Source organism: Biomphalaria glabrata, chromosome 4 (assembly GCF_947242115.1).
Source record: "Biomphalaria glabrata chromosome 4, xgBioGlab47.1, whole genome shotgun sequence".
NCBI classification, from domain to species: domain Eukaryota; kingdom Metazoa; phylum Mollusca; class Gastropoda; family Planorbidae; genus Biomphalaria; species Biomphalaria glabrata.
In genome coordinates, this window is record NC_074714.1 from 37866609 (window position 1) to 37886278 (window position 19670).

General features: G+C 34.1%; 1 protein-coding gene across 1 annotated transcript in view; it reads left to right on the plus strand.

The window, feature by feature from the left end:
• Positions 1-19: 19 nt before the first annotated feature.
• The window catches only part of LOC106054179 (uncharacterized), a 30744-nt gene continuing 11093 nt past the window's right edge, over positions 20-19670 (plus strand). Inside the window, exons 1-16 of the mRNA XM_056025345.1 lie at positions 20-294; positions 4257-4305; positions 5098-5987; positions 6202-7597; positions 7738-7874; positions 8851-9410; positions 9599-9691; positions 10300-10451; positions 10832-10988; positions 11836-11923; positions 12225-12275; positions 12625-12683; positions 12846-12917; positions 13354-13422; positions 13835-13915; positions 19581-19660. Coding sequence (XP_055881320.1) covers positions 270-294; positions 4257-4305; positions 5098-5987; positions 6202-7597; positions 7738-7874; positions 8851-9410; positions 9599-9691; positions 10300-10451; positions 10832-10988; positions 11836-11923; positions 12225-12275; positions 12625-12683; positions 12846-12917; positions 13354-13422; positions 13835-13915; positions 19581-19660 — 3959 coding nt within the window. The 5' untranslated portion in view covers positions 20-269. The remainder of the gene's footprint in view (positions 295-4256; positions 4306-5097; positions 5988-6201; positions 7598-7737; positions 7875-8850; positions 9411-9598; positions 9692-10299; positions 10452-10831; positions 10989-11835; positions 11924-12224; positions 12276-12624; positions 12684-12845; positions 12918-13353; positions 13423-13834; positions 13916-19580; positions 19661-19670) is intronic.

A 19670-nucleotide genomic window follows, 5' to 3' on the forward strand; every position in this document is an offset into this window, starting at 1 on the left:
GGTCATTTAAAGAGGAGGGGAAACCGGAAATGAAATTAAATTACTCAAAGAAAAAAAATTCATTCGAGATGATGTCCGAAAGTTAAGATCTCTAGATTCTAAGACTCTATTTTCTTAAAATTAATCTTGATTTAGATTTAACGACTGTGCAGAAATGGCAACAATACTATCATAGAAATAGAGCTATTATTGATATTGAGTCTAGAGTAGAGTGCTAGATTCTAGTTATCTAGATCTACGTTTAATAAAATTATCATCATGTTTATAAAATGACATCGCTTTCTGCTCACGAAGGCAAGTTTGAAGTTAGATTCTATATTGTTAGATCTAGACTCTAGATCTATATTATTTGAAGTTTAAGTTTCTTTTTCTTACTATAGAATATAGTCTACTTAGGCTGCTAAGTCAAATATATCTTGAAGTTAATTTTCATGATCTCATCATTATGATTAGCCTACTTTATGAAGTGTTTTTTCAGCTTAGTCTTAGACTTAGAATTTGAAGTGATAGAGTCTAGATTAAATACTAGAATCTAGATTAGTATTACTATTACTAGATTTACTCATTTAGATTATCTGTCTATTCTAGTCTAGAACTAGATTAACTAGATCTATTACTAGTATTACTATTACTATAGTCTTATAGTTATAGTATGCCTGAGTTAGGTACTTTGACAAAAAATTCAAAATAAATATATATGAACAGAAGCTATTTAGTTATGTAGAGCTTGCTGAGAGGGTTACAATGATACCACATTTATCTTTCTATGTTATATAGGAGCAAAGTTATGCCGTTTTATCTGTAGAAAAATGGACTAAAGAAAATGTCCAAAAAGCTGTGATCGAAAAAATGAATTTTCGTCTTTATCTCATCATAACTTTATAACCATAATAGATAAAAGCTTGAAATTTGGAACACAGCTACCCCATTATATGATTTTGAATTTGATTGTTTCATCTCACATGTAGCTAACATTCATTCACAGCTAATCCAATAGTTTGAAAATTGACTTCGATCCTTTTTCTAGAATGCCGTTTGGTAGAAAATTCCTCAGCTTTATATATTTATAAATATAATGTAAAATAACACCTTGATAGCATTCTCTCCACTAGGTTGATCAAAGATAAGCTGTTAAACAATGCATAAATCATTTATACTTCATATTATCCACAAGAATTACATGTCTGGCGCCACATGTCGCTGCATCATGGAGTGACTTCATTTAACATCGTCAGGATGGACCCAAACTTGCCTTAATTAGCTGATTTCCTTTTATATTTTGTGTACCTAAATATAGAAAAAAAATATTTCTAACACTACTCTATAATAAAAATATTGATTGTGATACTATAGTCATAGATTGTTATGGTAGTTATAATTTTTCCACGTACCCATTTCGAAAAATAGCCTAATTTGGCATCATTTATAACATGTTGGGGGGACGTTTTTTTAATTTTGGAGGACAAAATTTCATTAAAAAATAATGGAATAACAAACTTTAAGCATAAATCTAGGTCTAAATTCAATAAAAAAATTCCAAGCTTGCTTAAAAATTATATTAAATGCAAAATCATTCTTACCTATGACTTTACTGTAAATTTTCTAAGTAAATACGACTTTCATTTGTTGACAATGTGGTATCATTGAAAAGATTAGGAACCCTCCTTTAAGATTAGCATGAGGGTTTTTAAAACATGAAGCATATGTAAAAACAACAATCAATCAACTAACACCATGGTTTTGGAAGTCTAGCCATGGTGTTTCAAAACTATATAGCAGCTAGTCTAGCAGTTTATAGGTCAGTGGAGTAGGGATGTCAAAGTACCTACCTGAGTATAGTCAGTGACATAGTCTATAAACTATAATTATTTTAAAAATTAAATTATAATAATTATATACTTACTTATATACTAATAATATTACTATAATAATATAATCATACTACTCATAGCTCTAGATTATATAGAATCTAGGGTAACCAAATCTAGATCTAGATAATATAATAATAATTTAATATATGATTCTATCTAGATCTAAATCTAGTGTAATACTAATAGTGGTAGACTCTAGACCAGGCATGTCAAACTCATTAAGATTAAGGTGTATGGGCCATAAAAAAAACTTACTGTGACCTGAAGGGCCGCAGCAAAAATCAATTGCAAAACAGCCTACTAGTTACAATAGAATACAATAAATGGCATACCCGTCCCTTAGATAAATTTGTAGTACTATTTGGTAATTAAAAATTACTGTGATTGCCCATTATTTTCTTTGTCCTGATGCTTGACTTCTTTTCTAGGATACACGTTTATTAATGTCAGGTTGAAGTTTTTTTGCCACTGACACTTTCATCACTGATGACAAATTGTGATCAGATAATCTCGAGCGGTGAGGTGTTTTTGTAGCTTTTATTATGGAAAAGAGCTGCTCACAGAGATTAGTGCTCGCAAACATAGCAAAAATTCTAGCTGCAAATTTTTGCAATTCAACTTACCGTTCAGGTAAATAACTGTAAAATTTTGGCACAGCCAATTCTATATACTTCGATTTCAACAAAGAATCTGACTGCTACTCTATCATATCAGCTTTAGTTGCACATTACCAGCAGCAATTTCAAGGGCAAATGAGAACGGAAATACAAACAACAAAATTTCTTGCTTGTATGAAACGAAGTAACGAAAATGGTCATTGAATGGATCTACTAATGATTCCAGATGTAGGACCAAATGTTGTAGCCGTTTTTTATCTTTTTAGTTCCCGACTCGTTGAGAAGTGAACAAGATTTGCTCTTCATATTTGGTTTATCCAGTCATAATTTTACTTGAAAGCACTTCACATCATCACACGCAGTTGTGACAATTTTGTCTTTACTTTGAAGTTTCAAATTCAAGTCTTGCAGGTGACCTGTGAGATCAACTGCTAATGCCAAATCCTGAACCCATTCGTCAATTTGGAAATGTTCAACAGGTTCACCTTTCATGTTCAGAAACAATACTATTTCCTCACGCAGTGCTAAAAATCTCTTCAATACTTTATGACAGGAGAGCCAGCAATCAAATTTGTGTCCTCTCTTTAACGACACACTCCTTCATAATATCCTATTCACTAAATGATTTGCTATGGCTTGCAATTAAGCTTGATAAAATGTAGCTTGCTTTCACTGCAGACTAACTCTCGTTGTTCAGTTCAACAAATACTATTTTTCAATTCAACTAGCTTGTCAACTCTTATTTTCCAGCGTAATAGTTTAACATTACTTCGATAGTGTTTAAGGTGACCAAGCAGGCCGCATGCAAAGTGGTCATGGCCCCTGAACACAGTGTTTGACATGCCTGCTCTAGACTATATTTAATTATTATACATAAATTAAACATTTTATAGCGTGTTACTCAAACTGTGTTCAGAGTTCAGTGTTCTGCTAGGCTAAATAGGCATTCCACGAATTGCTGCAATAATTAACTAGATCTTAATTTTATTAACTTAACAATGAAATATTAACTGGATTATGGTTGAAAGCTTGAAAAAAAAAAGAGAAAAAGGCTCAACACAAATGATAAACATCTGTTTATATCAAAATGAAGTTTATGAAAAAGTTGGCTCAAATGATTGTTAATAGTTTGATTTTTGGTTTGCCCTTTTATCTTTTTGGCCTAACTTTCTCACTGTCTAATCTGATACTTCTTCGGACTAGCTGTGTAGAAACCATGTACTGGGAAGAAACTTAATAATAGCACTCTTTTCACAGTTAACACTGTTAGTCAGCAGTGAGAACGTAAACTAAGCTTCTACACTAGCCACATTACAGAACCCAAGTACTTGTATATATGTGTTTTTGTGTGTGACTTTGTTTTCCATTGCAATGTTGTTTAGCAAAGAGCTTTATATAAATAGGTTTCATTATAAGTCTGCACCTTAACCAATGGGCATTCAAAGGTAAAATAAACCTTTTTTTTTTTTTTTTTCAGGTTTGCCTTATTCACACAGCATTACATTTCTATTTTTTTTTTTAAAGTTACCAATTGTTCAAATGGACCAATCAATGTTGACATTCAATAAAAATTAATACTTTTATATTAGTGTTTTGGGACAAGTCTCCTAAAAATATTTATACAATTCATTCACAATAAGCACTTTTTTTGTGTGCCTGTTCATGCATGTTAATCAAAATCTATTGTATAAATCATCATCTTTTTTGATGTAATGTCTTTAATAAGATGACATAATTTTTTAACCACTTTTTTTTTGTTTCATCACAGATGAGAACTCCTTGAGAAAAAATCCACTTGGTAACATTCATATTAATAAGTACGTTTTCTCAGCTTTAAGATTGATTTATTTTTTCCACTAATACTTGACCTTAATTACTATAGGTGCTGAATTTTTCTTTGTAATTTATAATACAAGTTTGAATGATAACATGTGAATTTTTTTTTTAATATGGCTATAAAGTTTCATAGTGTATACAAAGTAATTTTGGTTACAAGTATACCATTGTAATGTATAGCTGCTTAACTAGTAATATTAACAATAACCAATTATTAGATATTTGTTTCAGCAGTGTTCATAATTATTTTTTTTACTTTTTATAATGAAAATAGTTAAACAGCATAAGTTGTTTTTTTTTGTTTTGTTTTTTAATATTTTTTTCTTTGTAAGATTTCTAGTTTCCTCATTCTAAATAATTCTTATAGCTCAATATTTATAGTGGTGGAAAAAAAGTTATAATATTCATATTTTATCATTAATTAAAACTTTAAAAAAATTCATCAACATTCTTTTTTGCTAAAAAAAAATAAAAAATTATTTAAAATAGAAATGAAACACAGACTAATTTGTTATAGTTGTTATCATATTTTTTTTTAACTTTCAATTACACATTATTAAAAAAACAAACTTTCTTACTTTTTAAATTTCTTAATGTAACTGCTTTATTAATATTTGATTTTAAACCTAACCTTCCACTCATTTTATTTGATTCTGTAATGCTAGGTATTTTCTTTATAGTGTACTTTCCTAAACATCTCTCTCTCTCTCTTTTGAAACCTAATCAATCGCTTGTACATTTTTACCTTTTGTTCAAATACTCCTCTGTTCCAGGCCTCTTGCTCCTCGATCACCGGAGAAGCCTCCAGTTGCAGCTAAGCCTAAGCTCGCTCCTCCCCCTCCCCCAAAACCTTTATCTTTGTCCCCTCAAACATCTAAGGTTGCTATTCCACAAACCTTGCCAAATCACAGCAACAACTATCCAAAAGCTTTACTGGCTAATGAAACATTTATTACTCCACCAGACAGACCAATAAACGGCATTCTGCCTGAGAATTCATTATCCAAATTACAAAATGAACTTGAGAATGACTGCATCAACACATCACCTCAAAAGCCCCCTCTTCCCACATCCCCACCTCGAGTACCCAGCAGGGGATCACTGTCCCCCTCATCGTCTTCCTCCTTGCCAGCTAGCTTTCGTAGAAAAAAAACTAGTAGCACTGCTTTACTTTCAGCACAGAGCCAGACGCAAGTTTGTAAAGAGTTCCCCTCCCCAACCTCATGTTCCTCCATCTCATCCACACCTCATTCAGACCAGGAAACTATATCTGCCAAAGTACCACCAAGCATTCTTCCTAAACCTAAGGTGACAAGACTGAGACATCCTGAGTCATCAGCTAGTATACATTTAGTGAGCTCTGTGACACACACAGATAACACATTTAGCCATTCAGCAGCCACTAATGGCAGCACACTAGGAGACCAAGGAACTCTAGATTCAGAGTCTTATGACTTAACTTCTCAGTCGTCAGCACTTTCCAAGTCTGATGCTACGACAGAACAATTGCGACCCACTGATTCAAATGTAGTTTCAGTATATGCTGAAGATGATAAAAAAGCAACCATTTCCTTAACAAAAGCTACCCAACTAGTCCTAACCCCTCCCATCCTCAACACAGAATCACCACTAGAAACTGCCACACAGCCTGTAAATACATCAGGTATTTCTGCTTCCTATTGCTAGAGAGATTGTTCACTTTTTTTAATTTTTTATTTAACCTTTGCAGTATAATCTTTCTTAAACATTTTTGTATTAACAACTAAGCAATATTTTAATACTTCTTTTACTTTACATATACTTTTTTTCCTCTCGAGAACTTGTTTAGTATTCTTCTAGACATGTGCCTAATCATTTTCATGGTATTCTCTATCAAGCTTCCAAGACTCAAGTTAATGCCAAAGCTGGTCCTCCACCACTACCTAAGAACCCACCGAGAGGTAATATTCCTAGAAAGCCCAGAAATTCAAGCAGCAACAGAACACCTACATCAGACACCAGACCAGCATTTCCCGCCACATCTCCACCAGTAGAGGGGACATTGACATTGCAAGGAGAAACTGTGCATTTTTCAAAATCATTAGATGAGTCGCCAACAAGCTGTGTAACTAGTGTTGGTGATATTCTAACTGTGCAGAAGAGTGGCTGTGCACCAGAAATTCCAAAGACTGCACCCAAACCTCGACCCAGGACCAAAGTAAGCTCAGAAATCCCAAAAACAGAACATCCAGTTCAAGATCAGAACTTAGAAGCTACTTCTATCAGCAGTACTGATTTAACTCATCCTGGCAAAGATAAGGTGGAGCATATACCAGTGGAGCTAGAATATGTAGAGGTCTACAGAGGTGATACTGAGGATCTTACTTCTTCATTGAATAAAGTTGTTAACGTCATACCTTCTGAGAGCACTGCTACCAATTATTCAAAAATAAACTCTGGGAATAGTGCAATATCTGAAAGTGGTGCACAGGACCACATTGGTACAGAGTTATCCTGTACCCACTTGGACAACTTCAGTAGTTTAAGAGAAGAGGTAAAAGATGATCTTGAGACCACATGTGGTATGCTCAAAGAAATTGAAGAGCTACTCAAGACTAAATTAGGGGAAGATTTAAAACTTGATGCAGAAACTGCGGGCTTCTCATTAACTGAGACAGTTGAAACTGTTGATGGTGGATCATCCTCTTCCACTAGTCCAGTTCGACCTCCCAGACCCAAACACAAAGCCAATATTGTCAGGCATATTGGAAGCCTTGAATCTCTCACAGGCTCTATAGACAGTTCTAGCACAGAGTGCCTCTCCACTGCTGGTCTTCCTACCACTGGAAAAAAAATACCCCCTAAGCCCAAGCGCAGTTTTTTGAGCCGTATCAATCGCAGTCACTCTGATGCAAGTGATATAAAAAGTGTCGACTCTGATCTTGTGTGCTCCCTGGCTCCAGTTGATAAACCATATCTTCCACCCAGATCAGACTCATTGAGGAGAAGTGAGTCTCTAAATTCTACAACTCCACCACCTCTGCCTCCAAGAAATAAACCGCATACTTCTACAAATTTAACAGTTGAAGTTCATTCCGACTCAGAGACATCATCATCTGCGATGTATCAAGAAGGTGCTTCTGACTCGTCAAACCAGTCCAACAATTCCGGGACTTTGAGAAGGTCAGATAAACCGATTCCCAAGAGGCAGGCTCCCCCTCCACCACCAGGACCACCCAAACGCTCCTCAACATTTAGCCCTGGCGATGCCAGAATACAAATCAAAGATGCGGGGTAAAATTATTTTTTTATCAATATGAATGTCATATTAAACTTTATATTTTTAAATTTTTAAAATGGAATTTAATGTTGGCTTTTTTTTCCTTTAAATTTATTACAAAACTAAATGACACAATATATATTCATCTAAACAGCACCCAAGGACAAGGAAATGTTAATGTGCACAATTTATCTATTGATAAAAGGAAATCTCATAGGCGGCTCAGCATTCCTGATTCACAGGAACAAGTGTATCATGAAATTGCAGACCATATGAGGACAAAGCATGAGGGTCAGTATATTACATTTTATCTTGTTAAGTTAAGGTCAGGTTAAGTTTCATTTCTACAATGTAAACTTCCCTGCACTTTTCCCTTTGTAGCACAATGCAGACTGAAGCTTAGTAAGCCTAGTCTTCATGCATTTACTTGTAGTATTACAGAAACAACTGAAAATTGTAAAGTGCTCAATGGACCTCATTCACCAATTGTAAACAAACAACATTTTGTCACATGGTTCTCTATATCTTCTATACAAATTACGCAATCCATAAAGGCTGTTACGTGATACATAATTTTCAATGTTTTATCAATATTATCACGTGCCTAAATGTCGTTTGTTTACGATTGGTGAATGAGGTCCATTGTTTTAGTGCTTAATGTTTCTTTAGCTAATTTTAAAATATTTAAAGTGCAGCTGAAATAATAACAATAGTTTTTTTATTTTTGAGGAGGTTTGTGCTTTTTTGCAAAATAAACCATTAAGCAATAGCAAATGAAATATATGTTCATTAAAGTTTTACTCATACGTTACATCAGAAAGTTAGATTGTATTCAATGCTTTGATTGCCAGCGGAATTAAGGAGCTATTGTGTACGTTTTTGTGATTGTTGAATCTTTTCTGTGTTGGTAAAATGTTAGTGTTGTGACCTAAAGAGTGTTTTTTAATTGAAAACAAAAAATTATTAGAAAAAAAAAAAGCAAGTTAATCAGTTAATGTATTCCTTATTTTTCGATTTCGGATTGGGGCTTGAAAACAATGATCATGTAAGCATAAGTTGATAGAGGTGAGGTGTTACTTCTATGTGTTTAAGTCCTTGTGGATGTTTCACTTGTCTTAATGTTAAAATGTTTAGTTTTACAAAAAATACAACAATAACAATATTGCTGAAATAGTTTTGTGATGCGAGGTATTATATAACTGGCTGTTGTGTCAGTGCTGAAACTTACCAATTAATACAAAATACATTTTCTTTGAATTCCTAACAGAAAGCCCTCCACCAGAACTTCCCCCGCGTTCTAGTCAGGTTTACTTAGTGAAGAAAAGCGCAAGAACTGAGACCAAAGATGAGAAGCATGCTGGGAAAATTCCATTGCTTAAAGTTCTCAGTCCTGAGGATCAAAAAAATCGAGAAAAGAAGGCCAAAAATGCTTTGGTGCAGAAAGTTACGCAGAGTCTTGGATTAGGTAAAATTACCAAGAAAAGTAAATCTTCAGACAACACAAATGATTCCATTAGCTCCAGGAATTCTAGTTTTGATAGAAAGATTAATCCCACCCCTGAGCCAAGTGTGGCACTTGAAGCTTCTGTCGCTCCAAAATCTGCCTCAGTTACAGCTTCAGTCATTGAGGAAGAGCAAACCAATATTATAGTTAAACAAAGTACTGAGCTGGCCCCTGACTCTTCTGCCGGTTCATCTGAACGACCATTATCAGTCATTAGTCAGCACAGCTCCATAAGTGGAGATGGGGAGCAACAAGTACTAGAAGAGACTCCTACAAGTTCTGACAGTGAATCAGAGCCAGAGCCTGATAAAGAAGAAATATATGTAAGTGATCACATTTCTTACCAACTTTTTCAAAAATTGTAAAATAACTTCCCTTAAAAAAGAACAAGTCAAATATAATTAGTTACATTTTAGTTGTACCAGGACTCTTGACATTAAATGTGTTACCAAGATTAGGTATAGACAAACTATGACAGAAGTAAATAATTTTGGCCCTCATACTTTTTCAGGCTCAACGAAAGGCCAAGAAAGTGTTCTTCATAGCCAAAGAGATCATGTCGTCAGAACATAATTTTGTTGATGTGCTTAAATTGCTCAATTTGGTGAGTCTGAGCCTAAACATAATGTGGCTGCACAGCTTTTCATAGAACTAATAATAACTTAGACTTAGATCCCCCTCCAAAACCAATGTCGTTTGGCGCTTTGGGCGACAAGCTGTCTCCACAAAGATCTGTCACTGGCAATGTCTGAAGCCTCTTTCCACCTGTTGTCCACTGCTCTGAGGTCCTCCATCAAAGTGTGGCTCCAGTGATACAAGGATGTCTCTGTTTGCACTTTCCTCAAAATATCCTCCATGTCATCGCAACTCTTGGTATGCATAATTCAGTTTGTCAGAAAACATGTCCCACAAACTTCATGCATCGCTCTGTCACAACCTCACATAGTGGTCGACTCCCAGATCGAAATAGGATTTCCTTGTTATACTATATTGGAGAAGGCATTTTTGTTTAATTTAAAGTTATAATTTTACTAATTAAGGATACATGAACAAGTCATTTGTTGAGAACTAATTTCCATAGTCTATATATTTTTATTGGGACTTAGCTTAATATTTGGGAAACATAATCACTAATAATGGTATATAGTGTGAACTCAAATGAAATCTTGTGTTTTTAAAATACATTATGTTGGTAATGTCTCTATATTTCAGGATTTTCGTGTTCATATTTCAAAAGCCACAGAAAAGCTAGGTCAACCTGTTATACCCACTGATATTCTAAATAAAATCTTGGATTTATTGCCACAGTTACTTACCTTCAATGAAGATTTGCTAAAAGATATCACAGAGCGTGTGGAAAAATGGTTGGTAACAAAAGTTTTGTTATTTCTTTAATGTGCTGCATAGGTTTAAAGATTTGAAATACTATTTAAATCAATGTACTGTAACTGTCCACTGGTAAAATTTCTAGACATAATTGATTCAGGTTATACATTTTTATGTTCAAATTTAATTATTTTTAAATAGTATTTTTTTACTAGTTGTAAAAGCTTATTTAGTTTTGTTTAAACTCACATTTGTTCTAAATTAAAATAAGAGTCAATAAGATCTATCGTTGTAATTCTTATATTTGTTTCTTCTTATATTTATCTACATAGTGTTTTTTTCTTTTACATTGTCTCTAACTTTGAAAGAAGTTTTAAGTTTCTCTGCTCATCACTTACTATCCCAATTTTATTTCCAGGGATGTGAATCCCAAAATTTCAGATATATTTGTCAAGAAGGGCCCATTTTTAAAACTGTATTCCACCTACATCGGCAAATTTGAGAATGCCACAGAGCTTCTTGAAAGTGCAACAAAAAAATATCCTGCATTCATGGCTGCTTTAAAGGAATTTGAAGTGAGTGTGTTTATTTCTTTTATTATTCAACAAATTTTTTTTTTTACATTAAATAATTTTTAGGGAAAAGCCAACACATCATTAACAAATTGCAAAGAAACAGAATATGAGCTTGATTTTGTGTGAGTGATACTCATGATGTGTAATTAAAGAAATCATTGGGACAAAAAAGTAACATGAATCTCCTTTTTCATTGTTTTCTTTAGTAGCTGCTGCCTGTTTACAGTCTTAGTCTACATTTTAAAAGTTTTTCCTTCACATGAATATTAACTTTAAGTTTTTTTTTGTTTTTTTTTTAAAGTAAATATATATTTAAACTTTTGAAATTTTTGGCAAAGTCTTTGCTTTATATTGTTTTGGTCATTCTGTTATTAACAAGAGTACTATAACTTTGATGTAACTAGTTTTTAATGGAAGAACACTTTACTGCCAAAAAAATGTCTAAGATTTAAATTCTGTTTCTTTAATTGGGACATTATGGCTTTGCATTTTAAGATGTTTCAGTTTTTGAGAGATACCTGTGACCTATTGAAGATGTAAAGGTACCTTTCTGGCCACATTATACCTTTTTATGAACCCTAGTGACTGTAACATAAGTACCCCTTTTCACCTGCCCCGAGTCTCTGGGTTTTCACATCAAACCTTTTTTTTTTTTTCTTACCTCCTAATTTGTAGTTTTGTTTGTAGCATTGCCATTAAAATCGTTCATTGTCGACACAGCTTTCTTCAGACAAAACTGGTTCAATGTAAGCCACTCTTCATTTCATTCTAATTACAATGTTTATTGAAAAGAACTTCAAGTGAAATGTAAATACTTAATCCTGGGTTGTATTTCAATTTGATGCAGATGAGTCCAAGATGTGCCAATTTAGCATTAAAACACTACATGTTGAAACCTATACAGAGAATACCTCAGTACAAGCTACTCCTTCAAGGTAATCTCTTTTGTTCCCTTGGAAATTAAATCACTGAATGAAAGCCAACTTTCTGATGTTCACTCCACATGTGAAACTGTTTTATGAATGAACATTGCAATGTTTTGTTATGTTTCATAGCCTCCAGGATAATAAAGATTTTTTTTTCTTATGATTATTTCACCATCTTTCTGAGATTGTGCTCATATCTATGATGACTATCTAGTAGTGATATACTGTTTTAGTCATAATATATATATATTTTTTACTGTCATTGTCATTTGTGATAATAATATATTTTTGGTATTAACAATTATTTTAGATTACCTCAAAAATTTGAGCCCTGCATCCAACGACTATAAAGATACAGTCAGTAAGTTGAAACTGTTTTGAATTACTAAACTCTATTAATGTAATACTCATTTGCTTGATCATAATTCAAGTAAATCAAACTTTTTTTTTTTAATCCTTCTAAACACTGGTGTCTTTAATTTTAAAGTAATTTTTTTGTTTGTTTGTTTGTTGGTGTTGCAATAATTAGTTTAGTTTGTAGTTGTTACATATTATTAAAATGCAAGAATTTATTTTTATAAATATCATAATAAATGCTTTATGAAAAAGGATTTGAAAAATTCTTGCTAAAGACTGCAATATAAAATAAATAATGGCTTTTGTCTAATGACATTTTTGAGTCATCATTAATAATGCTGTTTTGATTTCAGCCGCATTAAACATCGTGAGTGAGGTGGCAGATCATGCTAATGAGAGCATGAGACAAGGGGTGAGTGACTCGTTTTTTATTATTGTACATGTAATTAATTACCTTTAAATTATTGACATAGTTACATGACATTTTTACTTCCTCTTCTGTCTTGCTGGTACTTAAAATTTGTCAATGGTACTTTTTTTTTTTAATGCATGACTATTTTTTTTGTTTTCTTAGGACAATGTCCAGAATTTGTTGGAAGTTCAAAGGTCATTGGTGGGTCAGTGGGAGGTTATACAACCTGGCAGAGTAAGTCTGAACATTTCAAAATTAATTTTATGATGATAATATTATACATAGAATAAAATCTAATTGGATAGATGCCGACTAGTAACATGATGCTGTTTTCAATGATTTTAGATTTTGAGAAAGGGAAGGAGTTTGAGTTATACATTATATGTTTGGGAAATTCTCCATATCATCAACCAATATTAAAATAATTGTTTATTTTATACATATTTTTTGTACAATTATTTTGTTTTTTTTATTAATATCTCAAAACATTACCAGATAGCTTAATTATCTGTCTTCAAATTAATTTAAAATCTCAGCCTTTTTTTTTTTTAAAGTATTTATTCAACGATAAACAGTGTTTGTTTTTTGTTGTTTTTTCTTTCCCCGTGACTCTGAAAGTCTCAATTTTTTAATTTTTTTTTAATATCTCCTGTTTTGTTTTTAAAAATAGGTTTTAATTAAAAAGGGTGAATTGCAGAAGCTTTCCAGGAAAGAGATGCAGCCAAGGATGTTTATATTAGTAAGAAAACTTCATTTCTTGATACTTTTAGCAGGAACACATTTTTTATAATGTCTTGGTTGTAATAATAAGCTGTTCATGGAGTAATAAAATGTTGGGCTTCGGAACTGAGAGACTCAAGTTCATCTCATATGGGTACCAGAGACTAAAGGTAAAACTGGTTGTTTTGCCCATTGTTAGGACTATCATTTGCCCCTTCAATTGCTAGGAATCTCATTAGCCCCTTAAACTGCCCTTAAGGAAAGCATTGCTTAATAGTTGTATTAATAAAATCATAGATTTGATTTGTTTGTTTTTCAATGATAATCTTAATTTTATTTGTATTTTTTAGTTTTCATTGTAAACTGTATCAGTCTTAAGCTGTTGTTTTCATAGAAGAAATCTATCTTACATTTAGTTTCATTATCTACAGTTTAATGATGTACTGCTTCACACAACTGCAACAGCCACTGGCTACAAGATTAACAACATCTTACCTCTGACTGGCATGAGGGTAAGTTGATCTGTTTATTCTTCCTCCCCTCCAAGCACATTGTAATTGTCTCAGGCAGTGACTTTGTGGTTAGGTCCTTGTGTCTACTCAACATTTAGTTGAAAGTTCACAATTTCAGGCTTAAAAACTTTGCCACTGAATAGCAAGCTCTTAACTCATTGACTGCGGTGTTGTTGTTTTTTTTGTAAAGTGATACTTTTTGGGAAAAAGAAAAAAAGTTCCAAACATGGCTAAAACAAAAATGTATTATTGAAGTACCAATGAAGCTATAGTAACATATTTGGTTCAAAGTAAAGGTAACTTCTGAGACCTAAATATAGATTTTGATCTTTACATTACTGTTGAAACAACGTATTAGACTATTTAAGCTTTTTCAAAAAGAAATATGATAAAACAGTCAATAAATCTAGATTTGTCTTCTTTTTATTTGTCTAGAACATCTTTCATTCTAATACTAGATCAGTGCAAGACAGGCTAGCGAGAGATCAAAGCGTAAATCTCTAACTAGCTGAAGGACCATAAAAATCCTAATTCTTTTTACCTAAGATCTAGACCTAGATCATTATTACTGTTCCTTTGTGATAAATTATGGATTTAGAATAGTTTTGTATTTCACTTTTATTTAATAGTAAACCTTTTGGAGTACTTACAAGACAGAGTGCAACTTGAACCAGTATGGTGATGGTTTTATACCAAATAACAATTGCTAGAAAATATACCAAGAAAAGGCCCAGCTTGGTGGATGAATATTGGATTTAGATCTACTTTTTCTGTTGTTTTCAGTTATCTTAGGCCTAGATCTATCGAGATCTACCCAGGTCTAAAGATAAAAGCATAGATCTGGTCAATCTTGATCTACATTCCAGACCTAGCCTAAGGCCTAAGCCTAAGGACAATACTAGATCTAAATCTTAATGCTAATAATGTCCAAGTCTGCTACATCCTATGCTAAATCTAGATCAAGATCTAAATCTTCATTAGTACTATTCATAAAAGTGTAAATAGAACAATTATAAAGCTTCTTCAGTAGTAAACATTGTGGGTGTTTCTTGAACTAGCACAGCCATGATATCGTAGATTTTTACAGATAAACAATACTAAAAAAAAAAAGAAAATGGGCAAAAAATGCCCACAGTGAATGATTATTTGATGTAGATCTACCATTTCCTTTCTTTTTATTTATCATAAGCTTAGATCTAGAGATATATCTAGGTCTAAGTCTAGAGATAAAAGCTTAGTCAATCTCGATCTACACCAGTGTTTCTCAAACTTTTTTGTCTGGCGGCACAGTTAAAAAAACTACAAAAATTTCCCGGCACACCACGAAGAGCAACAGTTGTTTTATAATAAAAAAGAAAAAAAGATTTTACCTGTTTTTAAGTATTACATTTAATGTGAAGGGTGTGCCTGTTTTTGAGAGCAAATGCGATCTAATCGAGGCTCCAAAGTCGACAAACAAACTCACATTACATCGTCTATTGTAAGAAGTCTCTCTCTTTTCTTAGACTTGATTTCAGTCAGTGCTGAAAATCCAAACTCACAAAACCATGAAGATGAAAGATGGAAGAATTATTTTGATTGCTTTTAAACTGATTGCAGTATATAACTTGTTAACTGAAATCCAAAACACATCCAGGCTTTTCTCTGCAAAACTTGACTTAAGAACTGCATCGTTTTTTAAATCAATGAGCTGCTCTTCTTCATCAGTTGTCAGATTTGTAGCTTCATTGTTTCCAAATGGAGAGCTGACCCATTCATATTCATGACTTCAAACTGTTGGAAAGTAATGCTGCAATGCTGACTGCAGGTGTGTCAAAGTGTACAGAATTTCGGAGGTGATTTCTTTATTTAAAGCACATTTGAAGACTCCTTTCGAGATCTTACTTTGACACAAAGACAATTTTTCACCAAATGACTTTCAGTTTTGAGGATGCAGTGATGATGATTTTCGATGGTCCTTTAAGACTTAAATTCAATGAATTTAATTTGTGAAATAAATCAGAGAGAAATGTCACCTTATCTCGTCATGAATAGAAAATTCAAAGTCTTTTTTTTTCTGAATCTGAATCCATTGCTTCACAAAGCTCTGAGAAAAGTCGGGATGTAAGCGGTTGAGATTTGATAAAGTTTACAACTTCAATCACTTGATCTAGAACAAACATCAAATCTTTCGGCAAAGACTTAAAGGCAAGAGCTTCTCTGTGGATCATGCAGTGTACAACTAATACTTTGGATTTCCTTGAGGCCCAAGAGTGACGAATCCCTTTCTATTTCCCTGCATGGAAGACAGCCATCGGCGCAAACGCTGACACAGTTTTCCACTGTAGTTTGAATAGCAAAATGTTTTCGTTCACACTTTGAAAATGTATTCGCCTTTGGTCGTAGTTGGTAAGTCTTTGCAAAATAAGAGTTCGTTGACACATTTTTCATCCTTTATGAACCGAATGAAAGCTAGCAGCTGAGCTTTGCCGCTAACGTCAGTGGATTCATCAACTTGAAGAGACCCTGACGATAAGTCTTCAATTCTGCGCGAGATAGTATCATTTTTTTAACTTTTTCGGCTGCATCGGGTCCAAGGATAGTTTCATCAACTATTGCTAAAGCTGGTGCAATGACTGATTCAGCCACTGTGTGTGCTTTCTAATAACTGAGCAACCTTATAACTTGCAATCAATCCCTTTTTTGGCAGCTTTAGTTAGTTCGTAAGTTTCTTAGCTTGTTTATTTTGTTGAGCCCTGATGTTTTCGAAGTATTCCTTCGGTTGCGCTTTTACAGCTGGATGTTTTGTTTCCAAGTGTCTCTTCAATTGGCTTGGAACAAGCGCCTCATTCGATAGATTTGCGTTGCAGATTAGACAGAATGGCAATGGAGCATCTTCAGGTCCAGAAGATATGAAACAATATCCGATGTAATCTTCTTTGTACCTTCGTTTGGTTCCATGCTTTTCATTTAACACTTTCGCAGTTTCATTCTTGCTAACGTATTTCTCCATGGATAACAACGAATAACGCTTAGTGATAATTTGTTATTATTAGCATACACCTAAACAATTTACATGAAACACATCGCTATTATTATTGCTACCAATTCAAGAACTGCTGTGCGTCTGCTAAGGCGCCTACATTTGAGTCATTATAATAATATATATATAGTGGACAATTCCATAACCTGAAGAGATCCCTTTCCGTCACTATGGAGCGACCCACTACTATTACTGGTGGTTGCTAGTGGGAATTTCATCCCAACATAAAATAAAACATTTAATAGTAGTCAGTCCTGTGTAACGCTACACATGTGGCGTTCTGAAAACTCCCGCGGCACATCCGCAAATCTTCGGCGGCACACTTGTGCCGCGGCACACAGTTTGAGAAACACTGATCTACACTCTACACCTAGCCTACTGACAATAATAGATTTAGATCTAAATACTAACAATATAGATATTGATACGAATCTCACTATCCAGGCTCTCTGCAAACTGCACCATACACCACCAACTTAAAGAACTTGACAACTCAGGGCTCCAAAGTAACGTAACACTTTAATAGTTGAATAAATAACAGCCAATACTGTACAATTGGCAGCACGTAGAACAGTACAAATAGCTCTGCGATAACAAATATCTCTCTGATAACACCGTTCCGCCGTATCAAGTCTTGCACTGGTCTCTCCGTCTTGTTCCGGGCTTGCACTGGGTTCAACAGTTCAGGACTGACTTCACACACTAGGCTCGTTGTGTCGGACTCGATCACAGACCAAGATCAAGACGCCGTTCGTCTCAACTGTACTTGATAGTACTCCGCACGGAACCGTCGTAATGCTCTATACAGAACCACACCGTTGAACTGTGCTGTAGTCGACCGTGTTCTGAACTCTTGTCGTGAACCTCCTTTCTGAACCTTGCTTTATTGAGCCCCTTTTCTCGACCGTCTTGACTGCAACACCTCCGCTCTTATATAGGGTCCCTACTGGCCTTCTCGAACCGGACAGAACGCCGCTCGACGTTTCCAGGCGGTCAGATGACTACAACTCTCGTGACGCTACTGAGCTCTGTTCACAACGTCGATCCTTCCCGGACCGCCGTCGATCCTTCCCGAACCGCCGTGTTGACACTCGTCTCGGCTGACAGTCGTAACTCGTCACGGTTGACCGCTCGTCTAGCGCTAGCCTGGGGCGAATTGCGTCGGCTGACTGCACTCACACCACTACCCCCATCTGTGCCACCACCAAGTTTATAACAATATTAAATAAAAGATATAAATATGCTAAATTTGGACCTACTTAGATCTAATCTATATATCTAGATTAAATTCTTCATTATTACTATTTATTTGTGATAAATTTTAGAATAATTATAATGTTTCTTCAGTAGTAAACATTGTGGGTGTGTCAAGTCATGGCGACATTTTTTTTACATCGTAAAAAAAGTAATAAATAAATGTCGAAATATAGCCAAAAGCCTCTAATTTCTATGTAAACAAAGGATGAAGAACTCTTTTATAAAGTAAAATAGTTCCACTGTTGTTAGTTTGAAATTTTAGTTTTAAGATTTTAAACTAAACAAAGGTAGGGTAAAAACGTCTATAGGATAGACATTCCGTGCGTTTAGGGGTAGACAGACAGACAGACCGTCTATGGGATAGATGCTCCGCACTGATTGTGTTAAAGCTAGTAGCTAAATTGCCAAAAAGCAAGTCATGATTCTGTCTTATGTTCACTAGTAAGGTTGCCTCAGGATGATCCAGTATTGTATCTAATTGGTTGTAGGCGATTCCTCTTGATTTGTTTGAGTTTTTACTGTGGACAAAACTGACATATACTGCTTATAATGAGGAAGAAGCTCTATCATAGCTGACACATAATTATATTTCATCATACCAGTTGTATGACAGTGAATATTGTTGTAGGAAATTCACTTTACAAAATAGAATTACATATAAAGCATCTTCATTACAATATTATATTTATATAAGTATACCTTTCTTACTTTAAGTTACTGAGTTCAACTGTCCACTACCAGGTACTGACTTCAACTAACTCTGTCTTAACCTTAACCAAGGTCCCCGATCTTTTTACTCACAACCCATAACTGTGTGAATCCTAATTCACACACACCATAACATCTAACCCTGCCTCCAATCTGTCTTATTTTTCCTTCTTAAGTCACTTGATCTAAATTTAACTTATCAAAATTTTAAAAAGAACTAGGGACAAGAATAAAATAAACAACTTCTGAGTTAAGTCTCTGATCTATTTTTAGTTTTCTTAGTAGAGAATAGAAAATGCTAGAAAAGATGTCTTAACAGTTGCTTGCTTGATGATTATGTCACCAAACATCTTTTACTGTTAGCAACAAGCAATGCACCACATCAAAAGTATATATTATCAGTTCATTAATCATGGCAATAGCTTTGTTTCCAAAGATTAAGGATGTGTGGAGTGTTTCATATGACTACACAAACCCAGTTGCATCCTGAATATTTTTTCACATAACTGTCATCTACAAGGGCTTTTCTTTGAGTCTCAGGGGTGTGTCTTGCAGTCTTTGTGATAGCTCTTCAACTGTCTCTTACAGAGGCCATCCATATTTATATTTTAACATATTTTTTAAAAATGTTATGATGCTGATGAATGAAATTGTGTCTTTGTCTATTTTATTGAACAGGTTAGTTCACCTAAGCTAGAAGTGTACAAGTTTGAATTCAACATTATCTGTGTCCAGCGTTCTTTCACACTCAGTGCAAGGTTAGTTTTT